The following is an 18820-nucleotide window of genomic DNA, read 5'->3' as shown; positions in this document are numbered from 1 at the left end:
CGGCTTATCGGCAACAGCAGTAATGTTTTCCCAAAGCACTTTGCTAAAGTAAATTCTGACGTACACATCAAATCACAAGCATAGCAAAGTGTAGACGTGGCTGTCAAGATGCATGTTTCGATCTAAATTAGTAATCACATCCTAGGTGAGTGACTTTTGAAATAAGTAGTTTGTATTTGGATTCATAAGGAAAAACCTAGACCCCACTAAAAATCCAAAGATACAGCTTCTCTTTATCGTCCTCCCTCCCCTCACTCCCAGAGCCCTTTCCAAATCAAATACTTTCTTACAGAAGTGGGAGAGAGGGATTCCTGATCATGAGTTCTTTGGAACTGGTAGTGAATCAAAATAAAAAGCACTATCAGAGTATTTATGAAGGAAAATCCAACTACATGCATACATTTTGGTGTGCATTTTATTTTTCATTGGAAACATGTCCATATGAAGGAAAATTGCCAAAGTATCTTTTAATCTTAAAAGCTAGGCCCTTGCCTTGCTGTGTCAGAGGAAAGCAAAACTAAGCCAGTAATGCTGGAGACATCCCTATTTCCGTATGCCCACTGACAGGAGAGGAGCTGTCTAGGAAATGCCTTTTGATTGATGAACAGAGGAGAATCTATACACATATTAAATACAAATGGAAACACATCAGCACACACAAGTCATCAGCCTGGTCCTCTGGCATCTACTAGCATGCATCTTCCAAGGATCTCTTATTCAATGGTGTAAGCACTTGGCCTCATTATGCCTCCTTATCAGCAAATACCTTTTTATTCCAGAATGGAAAACGAGCTGGGAATTAAATACATCCAATATTGATGCTTTATTTCTATAAGTCACCAATAAGAGAATGAATTTAATTTTAATACATTTATTTTTGTGTGACTCTTAATAAAACACTTTCAAAACATTCTGTACATTTCAAGCCACTTAGAACCGCATTACATTCTATAAACGTGATTTGTTGGGATGAGGTGCCAAGATGTCTCTGTACAAAGATGTACAATATGTACAGTCACTATAAGTGCAAGCTGTGCAAAGCAGTCTAGAACACTAATTCATGCCAAGGCTTAGAAAACATTTCAACACTTAAGACTAAAGCTTGAAACTGCGTTGTCGCTTTTTCCTGGGCAAATGATTACTTTATAAACAAATATATGTATATGTCACATAGAAAGAATAGTTTGACTCCTCAGCTCAGTCAGCACCATGCAGCTGACTGGATACATTACGGGGCTGCTCTTCGAGGCCCCTCTCTCCAGGGGAACCGTTTTGCCACACTCAGCGGTTGTCTCATCACTGAGCGGACGCCGCCACTGCCTTTGACTGAACCGCAGCAACACTAGGAGCTTTAAATTTGGGGAGATAAAGGCCAAACTTGTTTTCAATGCCAGCAAAAGTGGCTGTGGCCAGTCTGTATCCACCGATGTGATCAGGATTGGCAGGAGGAAGGTCTGCGATGCGTGACTTAGGTGTCGGTTCTGAGCCAGAGGGCTTGCTGTTGATAGGAAAAGCTAATGGTTAGTGCGCTCAAGACTGATGACGATGGCACATGAGGATGGGAGAACACTTTCAGCCTCACCCACGTGCCACAAAGAGGAATGTTCGTCCGAACAGTTCCTGGTCATCTATGCTACATTTGTTATGATTTATAGCTGCTTGGAAAGCAACACATTCACATTTTTTTTTGGTGGTCTCAATTTATAAATAGGTCCACAGAAAAAAGATCAGAAGCAAATACACTTAAATATTAACACTCTCTGGGAAACAGGACCATGAGTGACTTTCTCTTTTACACTTTTCCATTTTCCAAATTTTCTGTACTAAGCATAAATTAGTCATAAAAAGTTTATATTTTTCTTTTATTCTGACATAGTTTCAAAAGCTAACTTTTGGGGCGCCTGGGTGGCTCAATTGGTTGCGCGTTCGACTTCGGCTCAGGTCATGATCTCACGGTCCGTGAGTTCGAGCCCCGCGTCGGGCTCCATGCTGACAGCTAGGAGCCTGGAGCCTGCTTCAGATGCTGTGTCTCCCTCTCTCTCTATGCCCCTCCCCTGCCCACACTCTGTTTCTCTGTGTCTCTCAAAAAAAATAATAATAATAAAAAAATTTAAAAAGCTAACTTTTTATTTAAATAGTAAACTCATGAAGTATTACTAAATTTAAAGAGAAATAGAGAGAATTCTTACTTTTACACAATCTGAAAGCATAGAAGAGCCTGGGATTGTGAGACTACTATTCTTACTTCCTTTGTTTAAGTCCCTCTACTTCTTGGTTCAACAGCTAATTTCCTATTTGGCCTTTGAGCAAGAAAGGGGGTCAAAGGTTTATGAGGTTAAGACCCAGATATGGGATTTGATCATCTGCTGAAAAGCTGATAAGTACTTGCTGGGGTACAACCTTCCCCCCTCAGCAGATTCAACAAGTAGTTCCTTTTCTTCTCAAAACAGACTTCAAGTGGCCCAATTTCTGACCTAGATCTCACCAGTAATTATGTCCATGGGCATAACCTCTCTTTTTTTCCTGTTTGTTAGCTCTAAGAACACCTATACCTATCTAGTCATAAATTATGGTGAATAATGAAGTCTTGGAGGTATGAAAGGGCTTGATGGAGCCTTTGAAACAAAGTTCATTAAAGTGTTACTAACACAAATTTACATTACTTCTGGTTAAAAGACCATATAATAAATTCAAAGAATAAGGACCTAGATCCATGAAGCTCAGTATTTGCTTATACTAAAAAAGATAATTTATTCACATAACATTTTAATTTGCTGCTTGCCTTCACTTTCCCCAAGTAACTGCTTAATACTGTGTATGATGTCCCCCTACCAAGGTCTCACTCCCCTGATACTGAAGCTTCTCAAGCCCACTGTTTGTTTTATTTATTTATTTTTTTACATAGGCTTCGTGCCCAGTGTGCAGTCCCACGCAGGGGTTGAACTCACAACCCTGAGATCAAGACCTGAGCTGAGATCAAGAGTTGGATGCTTAGCCAACTGAACCACCCAGGCACCCCAAGCCCACTGTTTGTTTTAAATGCACTGGTCCTGTAGGATTCTCTGTCCTCCTAGTTTCTAATAGTTTCAAAAATGCCTTTGTAGGCCAAAAGCCTACTTTGATTTTGGTGCTTTCTTTTACAAGGAGTTGAATAGCTGCACTTACAGGCCTCCAAAATCAATGTAAAACCACCGCTGGAGAAGTTCATAGGTGACCAAGGTAACACCAAACTGGGGAGAAGATCGAAACACTCGAGCTGAAAAAGATGGGAGTGGGGATACTTAACATGGCTGTGGCAAAGCCGACCAGTGAGTAATGGGAGCAGGTCCCTAACACGAGACAGCCATTCTGTACGGCCCTAGTCCCTACCTGCAGTCCCCTTCCAAAATGCTGAGGGCCCCTCTTCCCGGAGTATCTTCCTGAAACAGTCAATGACACCACTGTATGTCGTCTGGCCAGCACGGGCGGCCACTTGCAATCTTGTCTTGATGACATCAGCGGGGGTCACCAGAGAAGCAGCAGGCACACCTTTCAGGAGAAAGGCACATGTAAGTCATCCAAAGTACCTTATAAAGAACAGACATACTGCTAACATCTAACAATACAATTAGCAACTTTAACTGCTCTAACTCAAAGTTTCTTAAATAGATGCCTGGGCACTCATGGGAAAAAGGACACATAAGCCTACTAGCTGCTTCAGTGTGGAACAGAATTCTTTTTTCTTTATGAATTAGGAAAATCACTCTACACTGCATGATCCCAAAGAACTGTGACAGGAAAAAATGCAGCAATATTACCAGGATGATTCCCAAGTATTCCTCTTTAGGTTTCAATTATTTTACCTCCTTTTTTTGGTAAATAAGACACAAGCATTTATGTATATAGTAAGAAATGAGGACACTGTCCCATTTAATGGGATGTTAAATGTACCTGACAACAAACCAGTGGTTTTTGCTGATTCTTGTCATCTTACTGTGCAAGGTGACTGTCAGTACTCATATCCACTCACCTGTCTGAGGGGCTAACTCAAGAGTTGACTGGGACTCCTTTCAGACATGCTTACATGACAGAAGTCATTACAATTGGAGCAGAGGCAGCCAGGCAACCAGTTAAGGAACAATATGAGAACCGATCATCAAAAGGCCTTATTATCTATCCCCCCGTGCGTGAGCTCCCTGGGGTCATGCTGAGATTGATCAGCAGCGGGACACCCAAAATGGATTTCACAACCACGTCTTTCACATAAAACAAAGCAGGGAATAAAGGAGCAAGATAACCTTCCTCAGGGGGAAGATATCCAAATGGCCTGAATATCACTGAATCATCACCAGGCAGGTGGAGCTAGTGGACTTTGTGGGAGCCTGTTACAGGATGATGCGAATACCCCCCCTTGCACATGGTCCTGCACCGTATTCAGATGAAACAAGGAAAATTGCCTGTCTTTGGAATGTTCTGAATTCTAAATGTTCTCAGGCCCTGCCAGCAAGGCTTTACTGGAAAAAAAATGAGGAAAAATCATCTTCCATTATGAAAACTTGACATCGAGTATCTGTGGGCAAAAAGTTGGTGCTGACAGTTCCATGGAAATGTTTCCTTGGTTCCATCAACTGTTGGCAAAATGCCTGTCCACGATTAGACTGTTCTTTTGGCTGGTTTTTTGCTGCTGACTGGAAAGCACAGGCCAAAGTCTGGAGGGAAAATTTCCTGGCCCCATTTAAAACTGGGAGCCTTTGGTGAGTACCCAAAAGAGGCTGGATGAGCACTCAGTGCCAAGACAGAGCAGACAGTTTTTCTGGCTTTCAAATGTGCAGTTGACTGAAATAGCAAAGGCCAGAGGACACGGGATTTGGTAGACCCCAAGTAAGGACTCAGAGCTCCCTGGAGAGTTTTTTAACCATCACAAGTCATTCCCTGTCATTCACAAGTCATTCCCTGTCATCATGGGCGAGGACAAGAACATGGTCCATCCCAACACCCTTAGAACCCCACCATACGCACCCCACACTTCAGGAAGTGCTCAGGCTGTTCTGCTGTATAGCCAAGGCACCAGAGGAGAACGAACCCAGTGAGAGCTATACAGCACCATGAGTCCAGGCAGTTAGACCTACACCAGCATCTGGGGACTCCGTTTGGGTTTGTGTACACCCTTCATGTTTCTATGTCTGACCAGCAGTAATGGAGAGCAAACACATGCCTTTTCCTTCCTCTGTCATTTCTGAGTGCCGGTGCAGCCAAGGACACGTGGTCCTCCCCTACTATCCCCAGTCAGCTCCTTCAAGAGGAAGGCTAGGCCTGTGCGATCAAAAGAAAACATCTTAGTACCTTCCTGCATGTGTTAGGCTCCTCTTTCAGATGGAATTTCTTTTGCGTCTAATTTGGGATCTTAGACCAGATGAAGATTTTCATTTATCCCACTGACATTTTTTGAGCTCCTATTATTACCATGCTGGCCACGAAGGGATAGTAAGGATAAAGAGAATAAAACTCCTCCCTGCAAAAAGCTCCCAGCCTAGTACAGAAGATAAAACTTATGCAAACAAGTATTATTAAAGAAAGTGTTAAAGGACAGACAAGAGATGCCCATTTGAGTATGGGGTAGTTTGCTGGGGAAGTACTGCTTACTTTGATCTAATTAGAATGACGGTAGAAGGAACATCGACAGTATCGTGAGGAAAGCTCAAGTTCTAAGGCAAATCATGGGGACTCCAACATGCAGAAATAGCAAGTGAGGCAGACTAGACCTGGGCATCACATAAGATACAATGAAGCAACTGATTTGATGAAGAATTTTTCCACCTTAATGCTTAGCTTGGCTACACCCAAGGTTTCAGGGGCATGGGAGGCGCACATTAATGATGAAAGCCCAATTTAGATGGGCAGATCTAATTTGGCTCTGAGTTGCTAAGCTGCATTATGCTGTTTATCCACAGTATGCAAATGTAATTAACTCTCATCAGAATTAGAGCACATCCCACAAAGGAAAAAAAGTGATCATATTTAAACTAAGTCAGATACAAACAATAACCCTTCAAGAAATAAAGGCAGACGGTACACAGAGATTCTGTACTTCTTAAAGAGAATGGGGGAAGGGTTTTTTGGTTTAAAAAAGAAAATTCTAGTTACCTGCCATGGCTCCAGCTGCAAGGAGATTTATACCTCCCACGTGTCCATTTTCATCAGCCAGAAGTAGTTTACAATGAGCATAAACAGGAAAATAAATTGCAGAGAAGGGAATGTCTCGGAGGAAACACGCTTTGGCACCCTGTCACAAGTGAGGAAATAGTGCAAAACAGTTATGTAGACAGGGCCATGAATGCCCATAAGGGATCCAGGGTGACAAGTATTAGGTATTCCCTCAAACAGCATGGGGACTGATGTGGAATAGAAATGGGGGGCGGGGGGGGGGGCGAGAGGAGCATAGACAAATATACATGGCTCAAAGTTTGAGAAAGGCTTGTGGACTCGAGTCCTAGAGTTCATTAAGTGGGTAAGGATGTTATCCTGATAACTAAGAATTTTCTGGCATTTCCAATACAGATTCAGATTTTTTAATGTTTATTTATTTTTGAGAGAGAGAGAGAGAGAGAGAAAGCGAGCACAAGCAGGGGAGGGGAAGAGACAGAGGGAGGCACAGAATCTGAAGCAGGCTCCAGGCTCCGAGCCGTCAGCACAGAGCCCAACGCAGGGCTCAAACCCATGAGCCGTGAGATCACAACCTGAGCCAAAGTTGGATGCTCAACCAAGCCACCTAGGCACCCCCAGATTCAGATTCTAAGGTTAAAAAATTTTAATTCTCAAACTTCCGGGCTGCTTGTTCCGTGTGGCTTTGGTGGATGCAATGGGGAAGGACATGAGTGGCAACAGACTTGGAAACCCAAGGTTAATAGCTTGATTCCAAAGTAACCAGCAAAGGCAGCCCACAGTTCTAACAATTCACCAATTCAATCTACACAGCTTAGAACCCATGAAGTACCAGTTAAGAAGCTACAGACAATGGCAGTGGAAAAGAAAGGTGACTATTCTACAAAAGGGGAAAAAAGAAACCACCAATCTTCCCTCCTCGGCCCCCATGTCCTGAACAGCAGAGGAGGGGCGGGGGTGGGGAACTAGGTCAAATTATTTTAGTGGAAGTTTCCACGGGAGTAGAAAGCTCACAATAAATACCTCCCTCAGCTTGGTTAGTAGCCCATGCTGTTCTACTGCCCAGGGCTTTATCTAGCCAGGCAAATACACTGTCTTTGGCACTTGTTTCCCTAATGGTTCTGTTTTCAAAAGACAAACTCAAACATTAAAAAAAAAAAAATTCCAAGAACTCTCTGAAGAATGATACAGACAGAAACAGTATCAATAAATTTAGCTCTCAAAGGTAATTCCAAAAAAAGGATGGAAATTGCGGGTGGAGGGGAGGGAATGTATACAGAACTCTCCCAAGATTCAAGCGTCTTTGGTTTACTGGTCTCCCAAGAGCCCTGTACCTGTGTGAATCTAATCTAGAGAAATTCTAATTTTTAATTTGCAGCTCCAGAAGCCAATTTACACATTTCTACAGCAACAGATCTATAAATAAATCAGATGCTGTGGAAACACAGTTGTCTAATAGCAGCTAAATTTACGTATTCCCCTCTTATACCAGGCAAAAGAATGGAAAGAAATACTCTTCCTTGTTTAAGAAAAATAATAGCTTCTGCTCCATTACATCTGATCTGTAATGATGGGAGTAAGTATACCTGCAGGGAAGGAATCTGTTGACTGGCATTCTGCTAAAGTACAGTACACTGTTTTTTTTTTTTTTGTTTTTTTTTTTTAATGGAATTCATTATTGACAAATCCTACCACTTAACTTCTTAAGACCTGAATTCTACCAAACTCTACTACTGTTTCACTGTGGTCAAATTATTAAGACAAACAGAAGCTCCTACTGGGAAGATAACAATAGAGATAACTCAGACTCAAAATAAACACAAGACTATTTTGAAGTCCTAAAACAGCCCAAAGAGAACACCAAAGAAACTTTTCCCAAACCTGTGGTCAAATAAAAGGCTGTGAGCCTAAAGCCAGCAGGTCTGCAGCGCTGGCCTCCCTGCTGGCAGCCTCATAAAAGCCTGAAGATGACAACAGGAGAGTGTGTTTGTATATCCCACTGCCTCTAATAGAAGTGTCCTGATTTTTTCTTTTTGTCTGATTTTGTACTCAAGGGACTACCCTGCTGGACAAAATTACTTTTCCAGTTTGGAGGGAGAAGCCTGGTTTCCACATTCTTTCACGCTCCTATTGAGTACATTATAAGCTGTCTACTGAGATAACCCAAGGGAATCTACCCACCTTATACAGACCAAAAAGTCCCAGGTCCCGGAGAACATTCAGGGCACTGACCCTGGGTCCTGTGGTGATTTCTCCAGCTACCTGTAGGCGAATCTTTACTATCTCCAATGGATTAGTAAAGATGACTTGAGAGCCGCCAGCCTGTAGGCAAGGGAGGAGAGACAGAAGCAGATTTCCAAATCAGAGACCGACTGACAGTGTAACCAAGAAAAACCCAGAAAAGCCTCTACATGGTACTTTACTCTTCCCTCTTCACAGGAGACTGAGAGTCCCACGCTTCGGCCAATAATGGAGGGGCCCACGGGGATGGTCCCAAATTCAAGTCAATCTATGTCTGGGTTTGTTTCTATCTGAAATGTCAGGAGTATTTCTCAGACCAGTTTTTCCAGAGTCAACTCAGCACCCAAAATGGCAAAACTAATAAACTCATTTGGAAAACAAAAGTGAAGCCAGATGAGGCAGTGGGGAGTTCCCCAATGAAAGGGAAAGTGATGGTAGAAGACTGGTTGGTATCTTTTGTAAGCTGGAGGTAAAATTTGGATCTACAGTTGTTTTTTTTCTTTTCTTAGCAGTCATTCTTTTTAGCTCAGCCACCCATCTCCACTGCCTTGGATTGTAAAGCAATTAACACAACTTCGCCCCCACAGACATGCCTTAAGTCAGAGGGGAAAAGGTCTCCCATGGTTCAAATTCTAAAATATATTATCCTGAGCAAAACTCTGGAGAGAGATACACAGCTAAAAGGAGAGAATGTAGAAAGACACTTTCAGTATTAAGACAAAACCAGAAAAACTCTGCTAGGAAGTGGAACCTCTAGTTACCACGAGTACAAAACTGGCAAATCAAAGCCACACTCCACAATGGTGGTGAGTGACAGGGATTTGAATTTGGATAATGAGGGTGTATTTGCATCTGAAATCTGTTAACTAGTAGAGGAGAAAAAAAAGAAGAATGTTTAACAAAACTGCTACCAACTTTTTTTTTTTTTTTTTTTTTTTTAGTTTTTGTAAGAAAGTAAAAAATGTATATGGGTGTGTGTATGGATACATAAAAATACATTTGTTAAAACATAAATAAATATATACATCTCCATGAAGTGAAAAAATCTCATTTGCACATCTTCATCTGAACTGTAGCTGTTTATATTACATGATCATAACCATATTCATATAGTCATAATTATATTCTATAATCATAACTTCACTGCAACAGCAAGTCACATGTGAATCAGGAAACAGTAAAGGCCTCACTGGGGCACTATAGTTCCACAGGTATAGAAATATTGCAAACAATACCCATAAAACCCAACACTCTACCTTCACCCCCATCCCTGTTCATTTATCTAAAACCCACAGTCCGGGGCGCCTGGGTGGCGCAGTCGGTTAAGCGTCCGACTTCAGCCAGGTCACGATCTCGCGGTTTGTGAGTTCGAGCCCCGCGTCGGGCTCTGGGCTGATGGCTCGGAGCCTGGAGCCTGTTTCCGATTCTGTGTCTCCCTCTCTCTCTGCCCCTCCCCTGTTCATGCTCTGTCTCTCTCTGTCCCAAAAATAAATAAAAAACGTTGAAAAAAAATTAAAAAAAAAAAAAAAAAAAAAGTAAAACCCACAGTCCTTCCAGTCCTACTTTCACGGGGCAGCAAGTCTCAGCCATTCTGCTAACTGGCCGGAGCTGGAAACCCCTCAACTACACCTGCTCCAATCCTGACCCCTCACTCCCATCCATGACATCCACGACTGCCAACACTGACGCGAGATTCCTTTCCACTTCGTGGGCAGCTTACTGTCCTGGATCCCCCAGGGCCCTAATCCCCTTTTTGTCCACCAAGCACAGGGGGCGAGCAATTTGCTGTCTCTCTCTGGGTCTCCTGCAGCTCCCAAGTCAACAATCCAGACCACTGGCACACAAGTCCCCAAATGATACGTGACCCAATTTTACATGTTGATTTGCCTGTGTTTCCCTCTCTTTTAATCTGTTGCACTGCAGGCAGAAGGAAGCATTTCAGTGTTTCAATCTAAGCAAACAATACTTTCAAAAGGATTGCTGGGTAAAAAATTATGTTAAAATGATAATCCAAGTAATTGCTCCTGCAGCTAGTATTAAAGACCAAACGAATTGAAAAAGTTTACTACTTCCCTGAAATCTCTTGTTTAAATAATGGTTGCAAAGACCATCTTTGGGAAAATGCACCTTACGTTCTCAACTAAAGCAGAATTAAACAAATAATAACAGAAACACAAATTTTGATTATAACCCCCAAACCAAATGATGTCACCACCAGATGATGTCAAACCTTGGGTGATCCTCACATTAAATATGGACATCATGTTTAAATAAATACAAAGTTCTTCCATGTTTTTAATCATTAGTAAATTAAAACATCCCACAGAGCAAGAGTATTCCAACCAGCAGTCTCCCAGCCCACACTTCCTCCTCCCCGGCTCGCCACACCCTTCTGGAAATAACTGCCAGTTTACTGAGGTTTGCACTCCTTTAACATCTCTTCACATTTCTTTCTCAGTGTACATGTAATGTGTAACACATTAACTGTTGTGTGCTTTGAAGATCTGTTACCCAGAATGCATACTAAGTCCTGACAATGCACTGGACATAATGACAAAACTAAACTGATTTGGATTTATACATACATCTGACAAGCGAGCATTAAACAACAAAGCAATGACACTATAGCAAGGCACATATCTATGAGTTTCATTCACACCTACATACTCTACTATATTTGAAGGAGGAAAACATCTAGCAATTGCACAAGTCTGTATATGCGGTAAAACTTATACTTTTGTATTTTATTATATTTATTTATATTCTATGATATTTATTAAAATTTACTTACATTTTATGATAGACCCAGGAATATGTAGGCAAATACTATCCAGAAACATTGAATAATTTAAAAAATAATAAAAATGACTATTTAAGTTGTCTAAAACTTTGGATATTTCATAACAATTAAAGGGAAACACACATGGCAAATATGTGCTGTCCTTTTCCGAACTCTGAGATTGACCTAAACTGGGAACATGAGATGGGGGGATAAAACCTGCAGTTAATTCAATTGCTCTAGTAAGAAATCTAGTGACCCAGAACAAAGATTATGTTTTACCACATTTTTTAAAAAATTTTTGAAGTTTGTTTATTTAGAGAGAGACAGAGACAGTGCGAATCGGGGAGTGGCAGAGAGGGAGAAAGAATCCAAAGCAGGCTCCATCCTGCCAGAGCAGAGCCCGATGTAGGGCTTGAACCTATGAAACTGTGAAATCATGATCTGAGCCAAAACCAAGAGCTGGACACTCATCGACTGAGCCACCCAGGTGCCCCAGGTTTTATCACATTCTTAATTGTTTCCACTCTGAAACACAAATATAGGAAAATATCATTTCTATTTTAAGGCTCTACTGATTTTAAGTAATATTATTACATTAAAAACATCTTTTCACAGGGAAAAAACCCTGGTTATAATAAATATAATCATTGAATATGCTGAATTTCAGAAGTGTTAAATTGTGAAATAAAAATATGATAACTTTACAATAGAATAAAAAGTATATTTTTACAAATATGTCCATATGTTTTGCTTTTTACAAATATGCAAATGTTTGCTACTTTAAACAGCAATAAATTAAACAAAAGAATGTAAATGCCCAAGTAAGGAAAGAGTTAAGTGGAAACAATTATATGCTCTTGATCAGGTAATAGGATCATAATAAAATCATGCCAACGTAAACAAAACATAAAATATAGGTATCCACTGATGACCAATATGTCAAAATTAACCTAAGTTCATCAAAATTAGAATGGCTTAGAGATGAAAATATTGGTTGCCTCCTGGAAAGAGAAATGTGCATCTGAAAGCATATCCTATTGTACCTTTTAAATTCTGAATCATGAAATGTATTAACTGCTCAAAAACAAAAAATAGAAAAAAATAATGAGAAACAGAACTGGTCTTAGAAACAATGACTTCTTGGGGCGCCTGGGTGGCGCAGTCGGTTAAGCGTCCGACTTCAGCCAGGTCACGATCTCACAGTCTGTGAGTTCGAGCCCCGCATCAGGCTCTGGGCTGATGGCTCGGAGCCTGGAGCCTGTTTCCGATTCTGTGTCTCCCTCTCTCTCTGCTCCTCCCCGTTCATGCTCTCTCTCTGTCCCAAAAATAAAAAAATAAAAAAAAAAAAAAAGAAACAATGACTTCTTTTATAGACTATGTCCTCTCTCACACATTCTTCCCCAGAATAAATTTGGTAATTTATATACGTTGAATGCATTTTAAAAACTAGTTAGCACTAGTTATCTGTGGATCCAAAACTTTAAACAGGCTTATCCATCTATTTAGGTATGAACATCAAACAATGTAACCAAATATAGATAGTGATCTGAAATAACAGACACCAAGATATATAAAATTTCAAATTAAATTATGATGATACACAGCTATACAGTCTTAAGTGGACACGGTCTCATCTGAGATCCTGCTGCTTCTTGTACTGATGCTTCCATTAGATAACACCATTCCATACAATACCTTTGAGGAACTTGTTTCACTCATCAAATCATCAAAATTAACTTTTAAACTTCTACTTGCTAAATTTCCCTCTTCAAATTTGCTGCCTATTTTTATAGAGAGAAGCAAGCATTGATATTAAAACTGTTTTAGAAGCTTTCACTTTTCAGTACTAAGTTGTTTCTTTGCTCTAGAATTGAATTACAAATGACACAATAAAAGAGAACAACTCCCATTTTGAATGAAGGTTATCTATATATAACAGAAAGAGAAAGAATGTAAACACTTCCATTCAATCTTGTGTCACATAAATTTTTTCTTAATGAGAAAATAAACCAACTAAAGTGGACAGCAAAAGTCAGCAAAAAAGGATGGAAAACTGAGATGTCACCAAGCCTCTGATGTGCCCGAGGCCAAGGGGCTGCACGCAGGATCAGGCCTGCTCAACCTCCTGCCCTCACAATCCTGCCCCAGGGGCAGAGTCCACAAATAGGCAGGAGGACCTGGCCCTGCTCGTGCCAAGTCTCCTGTTTACTTTCTTCTTTGATCTGTTTCTCCTGTAGTTTGGAAATATTTCCCTCTAACCACAATCTGAACAATTCATTATAAAGTCTTACCTTACAGATATTGATGAAAATCTAATTTCAGTTTAAGGCCACACCAGGAACTTGAGCAGATGTACAAACTATGTGCATTTAAAATAGCCAAACAAATAAAAGTCACAGAATTAACTGTCACCAGGACTGACTCCAGAAGTATAGGAACAGACAGTGACTCTGTCTCAGATACCATCAACCAAACATTCTTACATATTTTATAAAGCAATGGGAAATATTAATGGTTCTTTCTAAAATAGCCTAGGGCCATGATAACTTAAAAGGACTAAAGTACAATTTGCTCATTGTTGAGTCACTAATATATGTGAGGGTGTTAAGATATGAATAGATAAAACTACACATACCTCTAACGACAGTAAAGGAAGAGTCAGAATCTGTGTATCTATCGTGAGCCCCTCTGACATAAATATATATGGACTTTGAACTTGTACACATATGTATGTGTTCACATAAATACGCAAGCATCAAGTTGGGAACACACTGATTGGGGGGATGGGAGGTGGAGAGACTGCTCCCAAACAACTCTTTAGAGATGTGGAAACTCAGCTTGTTGAGGAAGACACAGTATAATGAGCTGGCTAGCTACAAATCTTGGCCCTAGGGTCAGTAGATGCTCCAACTAACAAATGGACCTCTTGCTGCACCTACAGTGTGTGCATGCATAGACTGAAGGGAGGAAGCATGGAAGAGTGGAAAGATTCTAGGTTTGTTGACCTATAGTGTCACTGACTTTGTAACCCTGGATAGGTCATACCCTTCCCATTCCTTGGTTTCCTATATGACAATAGGGATCCCAACAACAGCCCAATATACCTCACAGAGCTCTTGTGCACTAATGTGAGAGCACTGTAGACTGAAAGCAAGATATCAAGGGAAGGGACATGTTGTTCAGGAGGTATGTTCACACAGGGCTAAGAATATCTGCAACACATTAAGATTACACTAGCCTTCTGCTGAACAATAAATACACCCTGAGTTGTATGACTTCTACCCATTCAGAAGTATACACTCCCTGAAAGAGTTAATGTGATCAGGCAGGTAAGTGCTCTGGTTAGAGTTTAAACATAAAAACAGGTACTTACCAGAGAGATGTTTAAAAACTACATATAGGTTAGTCTATTTAGACTGTTAAACCTTCTGCGTTTTTGACTTGGAAAGACATTAATTTTTTTCCCATTTAAGTTTACAGATATGTCTAAGAAACTCTACGTAACCTTTTCTTTGAAAAAACAACCATAGAGTGGGCAGGTCAACATGATAGTATGAGAAAACCCAGAACACACCAAATCTACAACTACATATGGAACAATTCTCTCCAAAAAAGACCTAAAAACTAGCTCAACAGCTCCTCCACAACAGATAAAAAGGCCACATGGAGATAGGTATAATAGGCAGAGATGCAGTATTGCCAAAAACCCCACCCATTCTAGAGTGAAATCACAAATACAAAGTGTATCCTTGACAAGCAACAGGTTCGAGCCCCATATCAGGTACCCCAACCCTTGGGACCTGTACTAGACAGACAAGTTCCCAAAATGCCTGACTTTATTTTTTTTTAAATTTTTTTTCAATGTTTATTCATTTTTGAGAGAGAGAGAGAGCATGAGGAGGGGAGGAAGAGAGAGGGGGGAGAGAGAGAGAGAAGACAGACAGACACAGAATCCGAAGCAGGCTCCAGGCTCTGAGCTGTCAGCACAGAGCCCGACATGGAGCTCGAACCCACGAACCGCAAGATCATAACCTGAGCCGAAGTCGGATGCCCAACTGAGCCACCCAAGTGCCCCCCCAAAATGTCTGACTTTAAAAACCAGTGAGGCTCACTTCCAGGAGACCCAAGGGCTGAAGGAAACAGAGACTCCCCTTTTGAAGGGCTTGTGCACATACTCACTCACCCTGGGACCCAGTGTAAAAGAAGCAGCTTAAAGGGCACCTAGACCATACATGAAAGAGATCCATAGGCTAGACATAAAGTATCTGCTGGAAGGACAAGGGTCTGTTGGAATCCTCTGTGGGGACAGGTTGTGCACTCTCCTGCCTTGCTAGTGCTGGCACTGGTAGGCATCAGTCTTGCATTCTTCCTCTCCTTGCTAGCATCACTTGCCCTGACCCTGCACTATTCTGCAGCTTTGCCCTGCCTAAACCCAGTGGGCAGCCTTACCCCAGGCCTGCCCTCTTCTGTAGCCCTGGTCCTGCTAAACCTGGCAAGTGAGCTTGCCCTGGCCCTGCCCTCTCCTGTGGCCCTGCCAAAGCAAGTGGGTATAAGCAGTCTGCACAGGGGATGCCCCTTGACAAGCATCTGGCTGTAGTGGTCAGGAGGCCTGCATTTCTGGGGTCCACAGGACTAAAACAATTGGAGAGACAGTTCCTGACAGACTACCACCCCCAGGGTACACAGACAGCAGATAGAAACACATCCCCAGTCTTCCTATGAGCACTTCTTCAAGACTGGGAGAGATGGCTGTTTTGCTCATGATAGAGAAACAAACAGAGTCAAACAAATGGAGGAAATACAGCAATATGTCCTAAATGAAATAATAAGATAAAATTCCAGGAAAAAAATATCTAATGAAAGAAACAATGAAATGGAGAGAAGTCACTTACCTGATAAAATGTTCAAAGTAATGATCATAAATATGCTCACGAGTCTTGATAGAATAGATGAAGAAACTTCAATAAAGAGACTGATAATGTAAAAAAGTACAAAAAAGAAGTTACAGAGCTGAAAAACACAATAACTGAACTGAAAAATAAACTAGATGGATTCAAGAGCAGACCAGATGAAGCAGAAAAAAAGGATAAGTGACCAGGAAGACAGGGCAGAACTCAACCAAATAGGGCAGCAAAAGGAAAAAAGTGAAGATAGCTTAAGGGACTCATAGCACAACATCAAGCAGAACAAAATTCTCCTAGAAGGAGAAAAGAGAGAGAAAGAGACATAACTTATTTGAAGAAATAATGGCTGACCACTTTCCTAACCAGGGGAGGGAAACAGACACCCAGATCTAGGAAGCCCAGAAAGTTCCAAATAAGATGAAGCCAAAGAGATTCAAAGCAAGAGACATTATAATTAAAATCTCAGAAGTTAAAGAGATAATCTTAAAAGCAGCAAAAGAAAAAGAACCTGTTATATAGAAGGGGACTCCATGAGACTATTAGCAGATTTTTCAACAGAAACTTTGCAGGCCATAAGGGAATGGCAAAGATATATTCAGTGCTGAAAGCAAAATCTCCCAACCAAGAATACTCTAGCTAGCAAGATTATCATTCAGAATTGAAGGAGAGGTAAAGTTTTCCAGACAAGCAAAAACTAAAGGAGCTCATCACTGCTAAACTAGCCTAAAAATAAATGTTAATGGGACTTCTTTAAGCTGAAAAGAAAGGGTACTGGTTGGGTAACAAAGTAACATATGAAAGTAAATACTGTACCAGTAAAGGTAAATGTACAGCAAAGGTAGTAGACTAATGACTTACAAAGCTAGCATGAAGGTTAAAAGATAAAAGCAGTAAAAATAACTACAACAATTCACAGAATAAGAAGATATAAAATGTGACATCAAAAACATAAAATTGGAGGCGAGCGTAGTAAAAATGTAGAATTTTAGAATGCATTCAAACATAACTTGTTATCAACATAAAACAGACTAGTATAGGAGTGCCTGGGTGGTTCAGTCAGTTAAGTCCAACTTCGGCTCAGGTCATGATCTCATGGTTCATGAGTTCGAGCCCCACACTGGGCTCTGTGCTGACAGCTCAGAGCCCGGAGCCTGCTTCAGATTCTGTGTCTCCCTCTGTCTCTGCCCTTCACCCACTCACACTGTCTGTCTGTCTGTCTCTCTCTCTCTTAAAAATAAGTAAACATTAAAAAATTTTAAAAAATAGACTAGTATACATACAGGCTGATATAGGTGAGCCTCGTAATCACAAAGCAAAAACCTATAGTAGATACACAAAAGATAATGAAAATGAAATCTAAACATAACACTAAAGGCACCAAACCACAAGAAGAGAGAACAAGAAGAACAGAAGGTCACTACAAAACTGCCAGAAAACAATTAACAAAATGTCAATAAGCACACACCTACTTGTAATTACTTTAAACATAAATGGACTAAATTCTTCAACTGAAAGACATAAAGAAGCTGAATGGATAAAAAACAAGACCCATCTATATGCTGCTTACCAGAGATTCATCTCAAATGTAAGGACACACACAGACTGAAAATGAAAGGACAGAAAAAGATGTTTCATGCAAATGGAAACCAAAAGAAAGCCAGAGTGGCTATACTTATCAGACAAAACAAACTTTAAAACACTGTTAATCAAGCAAAGATAGGCATTATATTATGATAAAAGAGTCAATACAGCAAGAATATATAACATTTGTAAATATTTATGCACTCAACATAGAAGCACCTAAATATATAAAGGAAATATTAACAGACCCAAAGGGAAAAATCAACAGCAATACAATAATAGTAGGAGACTCTAATACCCCACTTACATTAATGGATAGATCACCTCAACAGAAAATAAAAATGGAAAAATCAGCCTTGAAGGATACATTAGACCAGATACATACATACATATATGTGTATATAAACTATATATATAAACTATATATAAATATATATAAACTAAACTATATATATATAAATATATATAAAATATATTTATAAATATATATATATAATATATATATATATTATATATATATATATATATATATATATAAACACATATATAGAACATTCCACAAAGAAGCAGCAGAACATACATTCTTCTCAAGTGCACACAGAACATTCCCTAGGAGAGATCACAAGTTAGGCCACAAAACAAGTCTCAGTAAATTTAAGAAGACTGATATCCTATCAAGCATTTTTTCAGACCACAACAATACAAAACTGGAAATCAATCACAAAAAAATAAAAAAGGAAAAATCACAAAGATGTGAAGAAGTAATAACTTGCTACTGAATAACCAATGGGTCAACAAAGAAATCTAAGTAAAAATTTTAAAAATCCCTTGATACAAATGAAAATGAAAATATAACACACCAAAATCTGTGGAATGTAGCAAAAGCAGATATAAGAAGTTCAGAGTGATACAGACCTGCCTCAAAAAACAAGAATAATCTCAAATAAACAATCTAACATTACACCTAAAGGAACTAGGAACAAATGAAGCCCAAAGTTAGAGGAAGAAAGGAAATAATAAATATTAAGGCAGAAATAAATAAGATTAAAAAGAAACTAGAAAAGATCAATGAAACTATGAGCTGGTTCTTTGAAAAGATAAACAAAACTGATAAACCTTTAGCTACATTAATTAAAAAAAAAAAAGGCTTCCCAAATAAATAAAAATAGAA

At 40.0% G+C, this 18820-nt stretch overlaps 1 protein-coding gene across 5 annotated transcripts in view; it reads right to left on the bottom strand.

The window, feature by feature from the left end:
• Positions 1–397: 397 nt before the first annotated feature.
• The window catches only part of SLC25A12 (solute carrier family 25 member 12), a 212334-nt gene continuing 193911 nt past the window's right edge, over positions 398–18820 (bottom strand). For all 5 annotated transcript variants that reach the window (XM_058714039.1, XM_058714021.1, XM_058714011.1 and 2 more), the window contains 5 exons: positions 8323–8463; positions 6124–6262; positions 3370–3528; positions 3166–3256; positions 398–1498 (listed from right to left, as the gene is read on the bottom strand). In XM_058714039.1, the coding sequence (XP_058570022.1) occupies positions 1297–1498; positions 3166–3256; positions 3370–3528; positions 6124–6262; positions 8323–8463 (732 nt within the window). In that variant the 3' untranslated portion in view covers positions 398–1296. The remainder of the gene's footprint in view (positions 1499–3165; positions 3257–3369; positions 3529–6123; positions 6263–8322; positions 8464–18820) is intronic.

Source organism: Neofelis nebulosa, chromosome 2 (assembly GCF_028018385.1).
Source record: "Neofelis nebulosa isolate mNeoNeb1 chromosome 2, mNeoNeb1.pri, whole genome shotgun sequence".
Lineage (NCBI taxonomy): Eukaryota > Metazoa > Chordata > Mammalia > Carnivora > Felidae > Neofelis > Neofelis nebulosa.
The sequence above is the reverse complement of the archived record's forward strand: the minus strand, read 5'-3'. Positions and strand labels throughout refer to the sequence as shown.